The sequence below is a fragment of the Microtus pennsylvanicus genome, chromosome 5, assembly GCF_037038515.1.
Source record: "Microtus pennsylvanicus isolate mMicPen1 chromosome 5, mMicPen1.hap1, whole genome shotgun sequence".
Classification (NCBI taxonomy): domain Eukaryota; kingdom Metazoa; phylum Chordata; class Mammalia; order Rodentia; family Cricetidae; genus Microtus; species Microtus pennsylvanicus.
This window is the reverse complement of record NC_134583.1, coordinates 117846070-117859735: the sequence shown is the minus strand read 5'-3', so window position 1 is coordinate 117859735 and position 13666 is coordinate 117846070. Positions and strand designations below refer to the sequence as shown.

Sequence of the window (13666 nt, the reverse complement as noted above, 5' to 3'; positions counted from 1 at the left end):
GGAAGTTCCAAGCTAGCCTGGACTATCTGGCTAGATTCCATCTCTCTCTTTTTTTTTTTTTTTTTTTTTTTTTTTGGTTTTTCGAGACAGGGTTTCTCTGTGGCTTTGGAGCCTGTCCTGGCACTAGCTCTTGTAGACCAGGCTGGTCTCGAACTCACAGAGATCCGCCTGCCTCTGCCTCCCAAGTGCTGGGATTAAAGGCGTGCGCCACCACAGCCCGGCATCTCAAACAAACAAACAAGCCCCACAAGGAACTGACTTGTTCCAGAGGGCATACTGGACCCATGATACTGTGCTTCAACATAAAGAAGTTTCTTAGCCAGGTGGTGGTAGCACACACCTTTAATCCCAGTTCTCAGGAGGCAGACGCAGGTGGATCTCTGTGAGCTGGAGGCTAGCCTGGTCTACAGTGAGACCCTGTCTCAAAAAAAAAAAACCAAACAAAAATCTCGAAACAATAACAAATAAAAATCACTTAGTGGGGTAAGGAAGTTGACTGCCAAGTCTGATGACTTTAGTTTGATCTCCAGGACCTGAACAGTAGAGAGAGAGAGATTATGAACTATCCCCAAGGTGTCCTCTGACCTCCACATAAGCTTTGTGGCCTGTTCTAGAGCCAGCATGAACATGTATACTCTCTCTCTTTCTCTAAAAGTCACATGGGGGTAGGAAGTCAATGAACCATGAAAGTAAAAACAGCAACATAAATTTTATTCTCCAGTAGAACTTTCTATTAATACTATTTAAAAGGTCACAATAGTAAAAAACAGAATACAGAAACTGTTAGGATGTGATACATATTTGAAAGTTTAAAAACTACTTTAGAATTTAAGTTTCTGCTGGGCAGTAGTGGCACATGCTTTAATCCCAGCACTCAGGAGGCAGAGGCAGGTGGATCTCTTTGAGTTCGAGGCCAGCCTGATCTACAAGAGCTAGTTCCAGGACAGGCTCCAAAGCTACAGAGAAATCCCAGCTCAAAAAACAAAACAAACAAACAAAGAATTTAAGTTTATACACAGCATAGGTTTTTAATAACAAACAATGAATTTTTTTCTTCATGATTTAACTACCATTTGGTAGAGTTACAGTTACTAAGAGACATACTTATTTTTTAGCTCTGGAACTATGTTTTACATTTATCTTTTATTTGTTTGCTTTGGAGACAGGGTCTCTTGTAGAACTAGCTGGCTTTCAACATCTATACAGCTAGCTGTAGTTGGCTTTCAACATCTATACAGCTAGCTGTAGTTGGCCTGAACTCTTGATCCTCTTACTTCCACCTAAGTACTCGGACTACAAGTGTGTGTCACACGCCTGGTTGTTTTAATGTAATAAGTAATAGAAATTTCTAATTTATAAAAAATAATTGAAAGAGTTGAAAAAATATAATGTGTATCTGCACCCTGAATGCCACAAGTAAAGATATTAATAAATAAATTTTATTTTATCTTAATTTCTATCCCCCCCCCCCCGAGACAGGGTTTCTCTGTGCAGCCCTAGCTATCCTGGAACTCAATTTGTGGACCAGGATGACCTTGAAATCAGAGATCCACCTACTTCCTCCTCCCCCCAAACCCCTCAAAAGCTGATATAGCCCTTGACTAAGATTTTTTTCAGGGACAATAACAAAAGAATTGCCTCTAGTTAACTAAAATCCGGATGAAACCAAATTTGAAAATTCTAAATAACACCTACCACATGATGGATGGGGTACTTGTATATTACAATATTCAAGGAAATACAAGAAAAATGGCCAGGTGGTGGTGGTGCATGCCTTTAAAACCAGCACTCGGGAGGACAGGCTCCAAAGCTACAGAGAAATCCTGTCTCGAAAAACCAAAAAAGAAAGAAAGAAAGAGAAAAGAAGGAAGGAAGGAAGGAAGGAAGGAAGGAAGGAAGGAAGGAAGGAAGGAAGGAAGGAAAAGAAAAATGGTGACCAGTTACAGTGATGAACACCTTTAACTCCAGCACTTGGGAGGCAGAGGTAGATGGATCTCTGAGTTCCAGGCCAGTCTGGATTACAAAATGAGTTCCAGGACAGCCAGGGTTACACAAAGAAACCCGGGGTGAGGGACAAGAAAGAAAGGAAACAGCACATAATTTGATTTTTAAAAGCTATGGTGTTAGCAGGGCAGTGGTGGCACACGCCTTTAATCCCAGCACTTCGGATTAAACTGTGAGTTCGAGGCCAGCCTGGTCTACAAAACCTAGTTCCAGGACAGGCACCAAAGCTACAGAGAAACCCTGTCTCGAAAAACCAAAACAAAACAAAAGAAAAAACTATGGTGTTCAGTTCCAAATTTAAAATGTTTTAATCTACATGGGGCCAGGGAGAAGCAGATAGAAATATTTTTAACACACAAAAGAATAGTCAAATGAAATTCAAATTGAAAAGGAATTGAAAAGGCAGATTCAGTGGTAAGTTAAACACACGACTGTCAAGTTCACTCTAAACTAGCTAGCCTGCTTTCCTAAGCTAAACTTCTCTTAATTACAGGACAGAGTTTGCTGAAAAACCAGACAGTCACATGGGTTTCCCCCCTCTTAGCCACAAAAATCAGTTCAAGAAAGGCTGAAGCAGCAAGTTTCAGTGGGATGCAAGCCATGGTCTGTGCATAACTTCAGAGGGAAGGAAATTAACAGGCTTCTTGATACCCCGTAAAAACAGTAGAATTACGCTGCTGCACCAGAGAACCCAGGGAGGTTCTTTTCTCAAAACATTTTTACCAACAAACACAGTCTACGCAGCATACATAGTAGACTTCCCATTAGGAAAAAGAAAGCTGAGATTTAACCATACAGACATAAATTCTCAAGCTTGTAAATGCTGTATTTTGGATTTATTTCTTCATCTGTTCTCTATTGCTATCTGTTTCTTTGTTTTTGTTGTTTTGGTTTGGTTTTTTAAGGCAGGGTTTCTCTGTGTATCCCTGGCTGTGCTAGAGCTCACTATGTAGACCAGGCTAGCAGAACTCAGGGATCTGCCTGCCTCTGCCCCCTGCGTGCTGGGATTAAAAGTATTTGCCACCATCACCCAGCTGCTATCTGTTCATATGAAGTGCTATGAGCTATAAATCTGTGTGCTATATTTTCATTCAGTCACCACCTGAGGAAACCAGTCCGTCAATCAACTAGGTGAAGTATTTAGTATTTCGGAGATTCCTGTCCAGGAACAACTATTGTAAGAATGGTAGGGGCAATGGGACAGACTTGTTAAAATTCAGATTCTGGGGAGATTTCTTCTACAATCTACTGAATCCAAAAATCTTCACTTAGAGACAAAACCATTCTTGATAACTCTCTCTCCTTCCAAGTAATTTTTAAAAACTTTAGGAACCACTGAAGGAGCTGCGAAGATGAGCTGGTCTGAGAAGCTAGCCTCTGACTCCACAATGCTCCACGACAGGTACATGAACACACGCACAAAATAAATAAAGGAAAAAAAGTTGCTGATTTTTAAAAGATTTATTTGTTTTATTTATTTATTTATTTGGTATGCAGTGTTCTGCCTGCATATATGCCTGTATGCCAAAAGAGGGCACCAGATCTTGTTATAGATGGTTGTGAGCCAGCATGTGGTTGCTAGGAATTGAACTCAGGACATCTGGAAGAACAGAAAGTGTTCTTAACCTCTGAGCCATCTCTCCAGCCCTCATTTTTTTTTTAAAAGTGGATCGGTGGTGACAGAAAGTCGGCAAACTATGCCCAAGCATTAGGACCCGAGTTTAGATACCCAAACCCCCAGCAATGAGACTGGGTGAGTAGAGACAGACTCTGTGACTCTCTGGCCACCCAGCCTACCCAAGAGTGAGATCCAGGCCAGTGAGAGACCCTGTCTCAAGCAAACAGACAGAATAATAATAAGGTGGAGAATGATAGAAGATACCTGATGCCAACCTTGGTCTGGCTTCTACAAAACAAGTGCATGAGCAAGTGGATAATAAACACACACACACACCCCTCTACCCACACAGACACACACATGCACACACGGACAGAAGAAAAAGGTATCTCAGTCGTATGTGCCAAGCAACGCTCCAGCAGCACCACCTGGGATGACTTTTCATGGAGCTAACAGAGTTAGTTCCCAGAGACCCTGGAAGCAGCAGCAGCCCCAGAAAAGCTTTCTCGTTCCCTTTCTGAATACATTAGGGATGCAACAGATGCACTGCCTCAAAGTTTCCAAATGTTTCTGCTCTCTCTCCAAAATTTCCCATGACAACACAGTATAAAAAGTGTAAGTAAGCCAAGTTAAACATTTCATAAAATTAAGCTAAAAATTTGGCCTCACCTGTCTATATTTATTTTTCCCCTAAAACAAAAAAAGAAAAAATATTTTAATCTTTCTCAATATTCCTTCCTTTTTAGTTCCTTCTTCTATTTACTTTTTAATCCAAGCTTCACTGTATAAGAATCCAGTACCTCAACCACCTAAGCACATGTACAAATTAAGTGTTTAAATGTCTTCCTAGGGGCTGGAGAGATTGCTCAGTGGTTAAGATCACTGGCTGTTCTTCCAAAGTTCCTGAGTTCAATTCCCAGCAACCACGTGGTGGCTCATAACCACCTGTAATGAGATCTGGCGCCCTCTTCAGGCCTGCAAGGACACGTGCAGGCAGAACACTATACACATAAAAAATGAAATCTTTTTTTTAAAAAAAGTGTCTTCCTACACAAACTGTGCACTGTTTTCTCACACGATATACAAAAATTCACCCATATTTCCCTTAAATTGATAGATTTCAGCGGTGCTGTTTCTCATAGCAGACATATCCCTCAAAGAAATTATAGTAGAAAAGAACAGATCTGAAGTGAACACGGTAGCAACTGTCTATAATCCCAGATCTCGGGAAGGTCTGAAGCTCGAGGACGACTGAGGCTACACAATTAAGTGCTGGTTTATACTGTCCACACCTAAGAAACAGAGTTTAACATGATTATGCTAAGGTAGGCTTTACAAAACAAACACAAAGCCTCACATCTTCAACGAAGATCTTTGAAGAGAATGGTTTTTTTTCACCTCTAGAAACTTTCTGTAGTGTGATCCTAATTAGTCTAATTAAATAAAAACCTGGAGTCAGATATGAGGGGAGTGAAAGCTGAAAGGTCAGAGAAGCAGAGCACCAGACACTAGAGTTCTTACCTCTCCAAATGCTCAGACCAAAGTGCGTGACAAGATCCTGTCTCCATGAATCCTTAAGCTCCTGTCTCCTACAGTTTTAGATTCCCCTCTCCACTCAGTCATACCTCTTTCTGTCTCCACCCTCCTAGAGCTGGGATCAAAGGCATGTGATTCCCAAATGCTATGACTAAACAACCTAGCTCTTTTTCTCTGAGACTAGCCCAAGGTGGCCTCGAACTCACAGAGATGTCTGTCTCTGTCTCCTGAGCACTGGTATTAAAGGTGTGTGCCAGCACTGCCTGGCCTGTATGGCTAGCTAGTGGTTTAGTTCAGCATTCATCAGGTAAGCTACATTTGTTAGATCACAAAATATCACCATAATTTTATTATTTTAAAGATTAAAAATGGTATTTTTCAGAATCTTCTTTAACTCAGTTCACATCTATAATATTTTAGTCAGTAAATATTTAAGGTCTACTACTATATGTGTAAAATGAAGCCATTTCTGTTTGAAAGCAAGAAAGAATTTGTTGAAAGACCCACAATAAATATTTAGTTATTTGATTTTTAAGAAAGAGAAAATGGAGGCCGAAGAGATGGTTCAGCAGGTAAGAGTACTTGATTTTTTTTTTATGTGAATAAACATCAGGTCTGCATGTATGCATGTGCACCATGTTCATGAACCATGTTTGTGCCTGGTGTCTGCTGAGGCCAGAGATTTTTGGATCCCCTGTAATTGGAGTAATAGTCGTAAGCCACCACGTGGATGCTAGGAATACTGAACCTTCTCTGGAAGGTCAGTCAGTGCTCTTAACCACTGAATTATCTCTCCAGCCCCAAAAGCTCTTACAGAGGACTCAGGTTCAGTTCCCAGAACACACATGCTGGCCTCACAACTATGTGTAACTCCAGTTCCCTGATATCAGCCCCTGTCTGACCTCTGACTTCCACAGGTACCATGCACCCATGTGATACACATATTTCTAACAAAATAAATAAATGTAAAAAAAGAAAAAAGAAAGAGAAAGTAAAGAGGGGTGAGGTACAGATGCTTGCGATCTCTGAAGAACAAAGCTGAGAGAAGAAGACCCTGAGCTTACTCCTCTGAGATGTGCTGTCCAAGGGTGCTCACATCTGTGATCTCAGTAACTGGGGAGCCTGAAGCAGGAGGACTGCCTGAGTTCAAAGTCAGTCTTGGCAACATACTGAGTTCTAGGTCATTATGGACTACAGAGTAAGACTATGCTATAAATAGATAGATAGACAGACTGACTGACAAGGGAGGGTGGGAGGGAGGAGGAAAGGAAGGAACTTACAAATAAGCTAGACATGGTGGTATAGCACTTAGGACACGAACATAAGGGAACGAAGGAACTTGAGGTCATCCTCATCTACATAGCAAGGTCAAAGGTAGTCTCAGACCTTGTATCAAAAGTAATTATTTTAAAAATGTTCAATAAAAGTGTGGCGGTTTCTCAGGAAATTCGGGATCAACCTACTCCTGGACCCAGCAATACCACTCTTGGGAATATACCCAAGAGAGGCCCTATCATACAACAAAAGTATATGCTCAACTATGTTCATAGCAGCATTGTTTGTAATAGCCAGAACCTGGAAACAACCTAGATGCCCTTCAATGGAAGAATGGATGAAGAAAGTATGGAATATATACATATTATACTCAGCAGTAAAAAACAAGGACTTCTTGAATTTTGCGTACAAATGGATGGAAATAGAAAACACTATTCTGAGTGAGGTAAGCCAGACCCAAAAAAAGGAACATGGGATGTACTCACTCATATTTGGTTTCTAGCCATAAATAAAGGACATTGAGCTTATAATTCGCGATCCTAGAGAAGCTAAATAAGAAGGTGAATCCAAAGACAAACATATACGCATCCTCCTGAATATTAACCTTCATCAGGCAATGAAAGGAGACAGAGACAGAGACCCACATTGGAGCACTGGACAGAAATCTCAAGGTCCAAATCAGGAGCAGAAGGAGAGGGAGCACGAGCAAGGAACTCAGGACCGCGAGGGGTGCACCCACACACTGAGACAATGGGGATGTTCTATCGGGAATTCACCAAGGCCAGCTGGCTTGGGTCTGAAAAAGCCTGGGATAAAACCGGACTTGCTGAACATAGCGGACAATGAGGACTACTGAGAACTCAAGAACAATGGCAATGGGTTTTTGATCCTACTGCACGCACTGGCTTTGGGGGAGCCTAGGCAGTTTGGATGCTCACCTTACTAAACCTGGATGGAGGTGGGCGGTCCTTGGACTTCCCACAGGTCAAGGAACCCCGATTGCGAGCTGATGAGGGAGAGGGACTTGATCGGGGGAGGGGGAGGGAAATGGGAGCCGGTGGCGGGGAGGAGGCAGAAATCCTTAATAAATAAATAAATTAAATTAAAAAAAAAAACAAAAAAAAGGACAAAAAAATGTTCAATAAAATAAAGTTTTCACTCCTCAATGCTAAGTTGGCGAACATCGAGCAGTAGTGGTTTCTATATAGCATTTCAATCTTTACACAACAGGAAAGGATCAGTGATCTGAGGACTCACACAACAAAGTCACCACAAGCAGATAAATGCCAACGCAAAGGTAAAGCAAACTCCCAAAACTGACTACAAAAAAACTTACCTGACAAGAAAGGGAAGAAAGCAAGAGATGACCATTGAGGCTCTTCAAAATGACAGCAGCTACCTTAAACAAGGTCCTGTATATTTTGAAGAATTTCTATTCCAGTCATTGACAATTCTATCAATGGTGCGTCCTAACTGAATATGACACTCTGTAGTAAAACACAAATTGCCATAAAATTCTTCCCACCACTTCATTAAAGAAAACAAGGGGCTGGGCGGTGGTGGCGCACGCCTTTAATCCCAGCACTCGGGAGGCAGAGGCAGGCGGATCTCTGTGAGTTCGAGGCCAGCCTGGTCTACTAAAGCTAGTGCCAGGACAGGCTCCAAAGCTACAGAGAAACCCTGTCTCAAAAAACCAAAAAAATAAAAAAAATAAAACAAGGGGTGTAGTGATATTTTGTTTGTGTTCTATCAATAAAGCTTGCCTAAAGATCAGAGTGCAGAGCTAAGAAGCCACTAGTTAGCCATAGAGGCCAGGCAGTGGTGGCACACACCTGTAATCCCAGCACTCAGGAAGCAGAGGCGGATGGATCTCTGTGAGTTCAAGGCCACCCTGGGCTACAGTAGACTGATTCAAACTCAAAGAGAAACAGAGCCAGGCTGTGGTGTCTCACACCTTTAATCCCAGTACCAGGGAGGTGGAGATGAGAAATGACAAGGCTGGTGGAGAGAGAATTATAATGCGGGAGGAGACAGGAGCCCAAGGACAGTCTGGAGATGCAGTCTGAGGATTCATAGAGACTGGATCACTCCTTTGGTCCTGAGCATTGGTAGAGAACTCTCTAGTGGCTGAATGATCGGTTTCTCTAACCTTCAGTATTAGCCCCTATATCTGACCCTGGGTTTTTATTAATAATACCAATTAGAATTAATAAAGGAGGAAACTATTTTGGGGGGGGACAAAGTCTCACTCTGTACCAAGTTAGACTCTAATTCACAGCAATCCTCAGTTTCCTGAGTGCTGGGAAAACTGGCATGGCCCACCCTGAAATTACTTTTGAAGTGTTTGTTGTAGATTTTTGTCTAGTTAAGAGGAAAAGAAGTAAAAGGGAAAGACGAGCAACAAAGAGGATGAAGAGGTAGGACAGAACACTGCCATAACATAAACACGGCAACTCTATACAAAGAGAGACTGGCAACCTGGAATCCCAATCTCTAGTCCTACTTACCACTAACTAGCTGAGCTGCCTGCTTTAATTAGTTTCTTCATCTAGATACTGAAGTAGGAGCAAGGTACTCCAAAGAATAAGAATTCATTTAAGGGCCAGGGGATAGTGTTGGCAATGCATGTCTTTAATCCCAGCACTCAGGCTGCAGAGGCAGGGGCATCTCTGTGAGTTCGAGGCCAGCCTGGTCTACAAAGTGAGTTTTGGGACAGCCAGAGCTGTTACACAGAGAAACCCTGTCCTGAAAAACAAAAACAAGGAAAAGGATCCATGCAAGGGCAAGCTGATTCCAATCCTAACACTCAGGGAGATCTTCGGCTGACAACTGTACAATACAATAATAATAGCAATTATTCTTGAGTTGCCAGGACAATGGATATTTGTTGACTATTTTACTCAAGAATTGAGAATTTATTCATAACTACACTCTTCCGAATTGAGAATTTATTCATAATTACACTCTTCAGAAAACAGTAGAGAAGAGGAGACATGAAAGAGAACAACTTAGCCGAACTCGAACAGGGTTATTCACACCACTGCTAGACACTGCGACACTCAGAGATGAGTGTCAGTGTCTGCCTTTAAAATGTCCAAAATGCAGCTAAGGCTTTTGCTAAATTCAAGGAAAAAATGTTCCTCTCATTCTGTTCTATTCAAAGAATGTCACGTAAAGAAAGCCATGATGTCTAGAACCTTAACATATATCCTGGCAAGCATACACTCACATGTAGCTTCACTCACTCAACCAATCAACATAAAAACTTCAAAAATTATTTAAAAAATAATTTTCAAGTGCCTATTTTTTGTTTTGTTTTTTAAAAATTTAAACCTTGTTCTTTGGGACAGGAAGGAGGCTCGGCCAGGAAAGCACTTCCCATGCAGTGTGAGGACAGGAGTTCAGATCCCTAGAATACACAGAAGCCTAATAGGTGTGGTGGCCTGCTGTAATGTCAACAACTGGGAAGCTGAGATAGGGAATTGTAGTTCAAGCTAGCTAGTCAGACTAGCCATATGAGTGAACTTTGGATTCAACTAAGAGACCCCACCTCAACACATGAAGGGGAAGAGTGATTGAGGAAGCCCTATTATTGCTTACAAACTGCAGTACAGTTCTATGTATCTGTATGTATCCAACTTAACCCCTACTAGCCAGGCCAGAGACAATAGTCTAAATCACAGCTATTCTCAATGCTTTGCACCGAGCAAGCACTCAGGTTATACTGGCTGGATTGGTGATCTCCAAAGCCCATTCAAGTCTAAAGCCACCTGACACTTGAACTCAAAACTTGATCATGATAGATGTAATTCAGTACAATGCTACAAGGTATCAAAAGCACATATATTTAAGTCATCCTGTGGCCTTGTATAATACTGTCACTACAAGATTTAAATATAATTTTATAAGTAATTCATACCTGCAATCCCAGCACTTAAGAGGCAGAGGAGAGGAATATCAAAAGTTTGAGACCTGCCTGAGTCACATAGGAACTTCCAGGCTAACCTGGGCTAGACTGATATCCATCTCCAAAAATATACCAACTAGATTTTTAAAAGGAACAACAACAATATAACTAAATATATTTTTGAAAATACAGGCAAAATTATAGATCTCGTTACTATATATTTAGTCCTGCCATGGAACATAACATTAGGATTTTCCATTCTTAGTTTAAGAAACTTTGTAAATTTATACAAGCAGGAAAAATAGGAGATACTAAAATAGAAAGATGTAAGAAATGCCAAGTGCCATATAAAATGTACCTCCCTGTGTACAAACAGGCAGACTAACTGTAACTTCCTAATTCAGAAAGGAGGCTGGAACTGGGACTGAGGCTCAGCCGGTAAAGGGTTTGCCTTGTGTGCAGGAGGCACTGGACTTGATTCCCAGCACCATATAAACCAGACTTAGTGACACAAGCCTCTAATCCTAAAGAGAAGTTCAAGGTCCGTCTTGGTCAGCTACATAGGCAAGGCAAGCCTGGGCTACAATAAAGCTGTATTTTTTTTAAAGGGTTTCTTTCACTTTGGGTTATAAAGTCTCTACAAAATGAATGAAAACAGGAAAAACGATAAAGATAAGATTTTACAAGTTGGAGGTATTTTATTTGCCTAGAGATAAAAACCACCACCAACAAAAGACCACAAGTCAAAAACTACCTCACAGGACATGTGCTTTTCAGGAATGCACACTAAGTTTTCCACCATGACTTCCTTAGCCCCGTGAAACCAGCAAAGCCTCCCTCTGGAACCTGCAAAGTCCAGCATAATAATTTAAATTCAAGAATGTCAAATCACAGATAAAACCCCATTAAAAATTAGTTACCCCCGCGATGGAGAGGGGCTGAGGCAGGGTGAGGGAACGGGAGGTTGTTAAGGCCAATCTCACACGAGCAGGACCTTCTTATGAGGGTAAGGGAGACCGACATCTTTCCAGATAATTACAGTGTTCTAGCAATCCATGCCCACAAAATACATGCTTCCAAGCACAAAAACTCACATGAAGGTGAGTCAACACCCCCCCACACACACTCCACAAGAAGTTGCTGAGGATGTAACTTCGTAGGTGGGCTACCTGCCTAGCATGTCCAAGGCCCTGGGTTCAATTAATAACGGGGATGGCGTTGATGAAAAGTGATGAAGCAGAAAAGAGATTTCCTAGAGTGCAATAGTAATTTGGGCTAAAAGGCTGGGATCTAATTCTAAGCACTATACTGCCTGCCTGTTCAGTTTTGTTTAAAGGCGGGATCTTACTATGTAACCCCGGCTGATCTAGTAGCTATGTGGCCAGGCTGGCCTCGAACTCGTGGTTATCCTCCTGCCTCATCCTTCTTTAGTACTGGTATTACAAGCGTGTACTTCCAACTCAGAATGTGTTTTAGTAAAGGCAACTGAAACAAACACTATGAAAAACAAATCATTTCTAATTTCAAGAGTTCCCAAAGTAGGCCAGTAAAATAGCTCAATGAGTAAAGGCACTTTCCACCAAGGTCCACAACTTGAGCTGAATCCCTGTATCCACAAAGGGGTGCGGGGAGGAACCCGACTCCCAAAGGTTGTTCTCTGACCTCTATGCTAGGTAGGATACATTCAAACATAGACGCACACACGCGCACATGTACGCGCACACACAGAGACACCTACATAAAATAACTGTAAAATTTAAAAAACCAAGAATTTCCAAACTAATGGAACAGCCTTAGATTCCACGCAAATGAAATCGCAGACGTCTTCTACACCACACCTGTAGGAATACACCGCGTCCAAATCCCTGGTAAGCAATTTTACAAAATAATAAGAGTGGTGGTTATCTGCTGTTCCAGATGAGGCGACTGAATATAAGGCATTAGGTCAGACTTGGAAGCACAAGGCTCCCAGGGGACGGAGTAACACCAAGATTGGCTCCCGGCCTGGAGTTCACAAAGCCATCCGGTTCTCCTTCCCTAGCGACAGATCAAAGCTGAGTCCCGACGCGCTGGGGCGCTGGAAGGCAGCCGCCCTCTGCGCTCGCTCCGGGCCCCGCCCAAGACCCCCGCGCGGCCGGTGCAATACCTGGCGAAGAAATCCGCGAAGCCACCGCTCCGTCGAGCTCGAGCCGTGGTGCCCCCGGGGCTCTGCTCCGCCGTTGGCAGAGATGCGGGTGTCCCCGCCGAGGGAAGGAGGTCGCCGGTGCTCTGGCGGCGGCTCACCTCGAACGTGTTCCGAGAGCTGAAGCGGGCGTCGGGGAGGCCGGGGCTGGGCTCCGCGCTCCCACCCGATCTCGCGGCAGAGGTGGCAGCTGTGGGTTCCGGGTCGTCGGTGTCCCCCGACGCCAGGCAGCAGCTCCGTAGCGGGTCCTCCAGCGGCGCGGCCCAGTCGTCCGGGCCGCCCGCGCCGTCCACACCCTCGTCCGCGGGATCTAGCAGGCAAGGGTGGCCGCAGGATCGGCGGCGACGCGCCTCATCCGGGCCGCGACGGTCCTGGCGCAGCAAAAATCCCGAGTCCCCGTTGGTCATGCTTGAACGGCACGCCGCGGGGACAGCCGCCGCCTCCGCCCCGCCGAGCCCGGGCTGCAGCGGGCCCGCGGCCGCCGCGAGATACCGCTGCAGGAGCTGCCGCGGCCGCGGCGCTTCCTCCTCTCCAGCCTCCCCTGGCGACTCCGCGGCGACGGCACCTCCGCCAAAGCCGCCGGCGGCGTGGACGGTCTTCCCGTCCTGACCCATGGGCCCCGGGACTGGGAGTAGCTCGGCGTTTCTTCCCGAGCAGGCTCCGGCATCCTCGGGACCCATCATCTGAGGCGGCGGCGAGGGACTGCCGTGCGCGCAGGGGCCGCGGCCACGGCCGCCGCAACGTTCCCAGACCCACCCCTCCCACCCGCCAGCCAGGGCAGTTGCCGGAGGCCGGGCACGCGCTAGGATCGCGCACGCGCACCAGCGGGCCCGGGCCGGCCGCGACCCGGCGCGTCCCCGAACCATAGAGACGGCAGCTAGAGCGACCCGGGAGGACAATCTGGGATCCGCCAACTGTGCATGGATGGGAGAGGATGGTTGGAGCGCTCGCGGGTGACAATGCTTAGCAGAAGCGCAGATACCACACACTTCGTCAAAAGCTCTCTTCATGTGATTCTCTTGTGCAAAATAACGAAGTTAGCCTAAGTCCTTCCATCTGGACAGTTTTTACGTTCTTTATCAACAGTGAGGAATTCTGTTGACCACAGGACAGCCCCTTTCTACTTTGTCTTCCACGTTTACCA

General features: G+C 44.3%; 1 protein-coding gene across 2 annotated transcripts in view; it reads right to left on the bottom strand.

Moving 5' to 3' along the window:
- Tbc1d12 (TBC1 domain family member 12) overlaps positions 1 to 13287 on the bottom strand; it is a 76928-nt gene extending 63641 nt beyond the window's left edge. Inside the window, exon 1 of one of the 2 annotated variants that reach the window (XM_075973964.1) lies at positions 12487 to 13287. In XM_075973964.1, coding sequence (XP_075830079.1) covers positions 12487 to 13205 — 719 coding nt within the window. In that variant the 5' untranslated portion in view covers positions 13206 to 13287. The remainder of the gene's footprint in view (positions 1 to 12486) is intronic. The other variant, XM_075973965.1, reaches the window with a different exon arrangement.
- Positions 13288 to 13666: the final 379 nt, after the last annotated feature.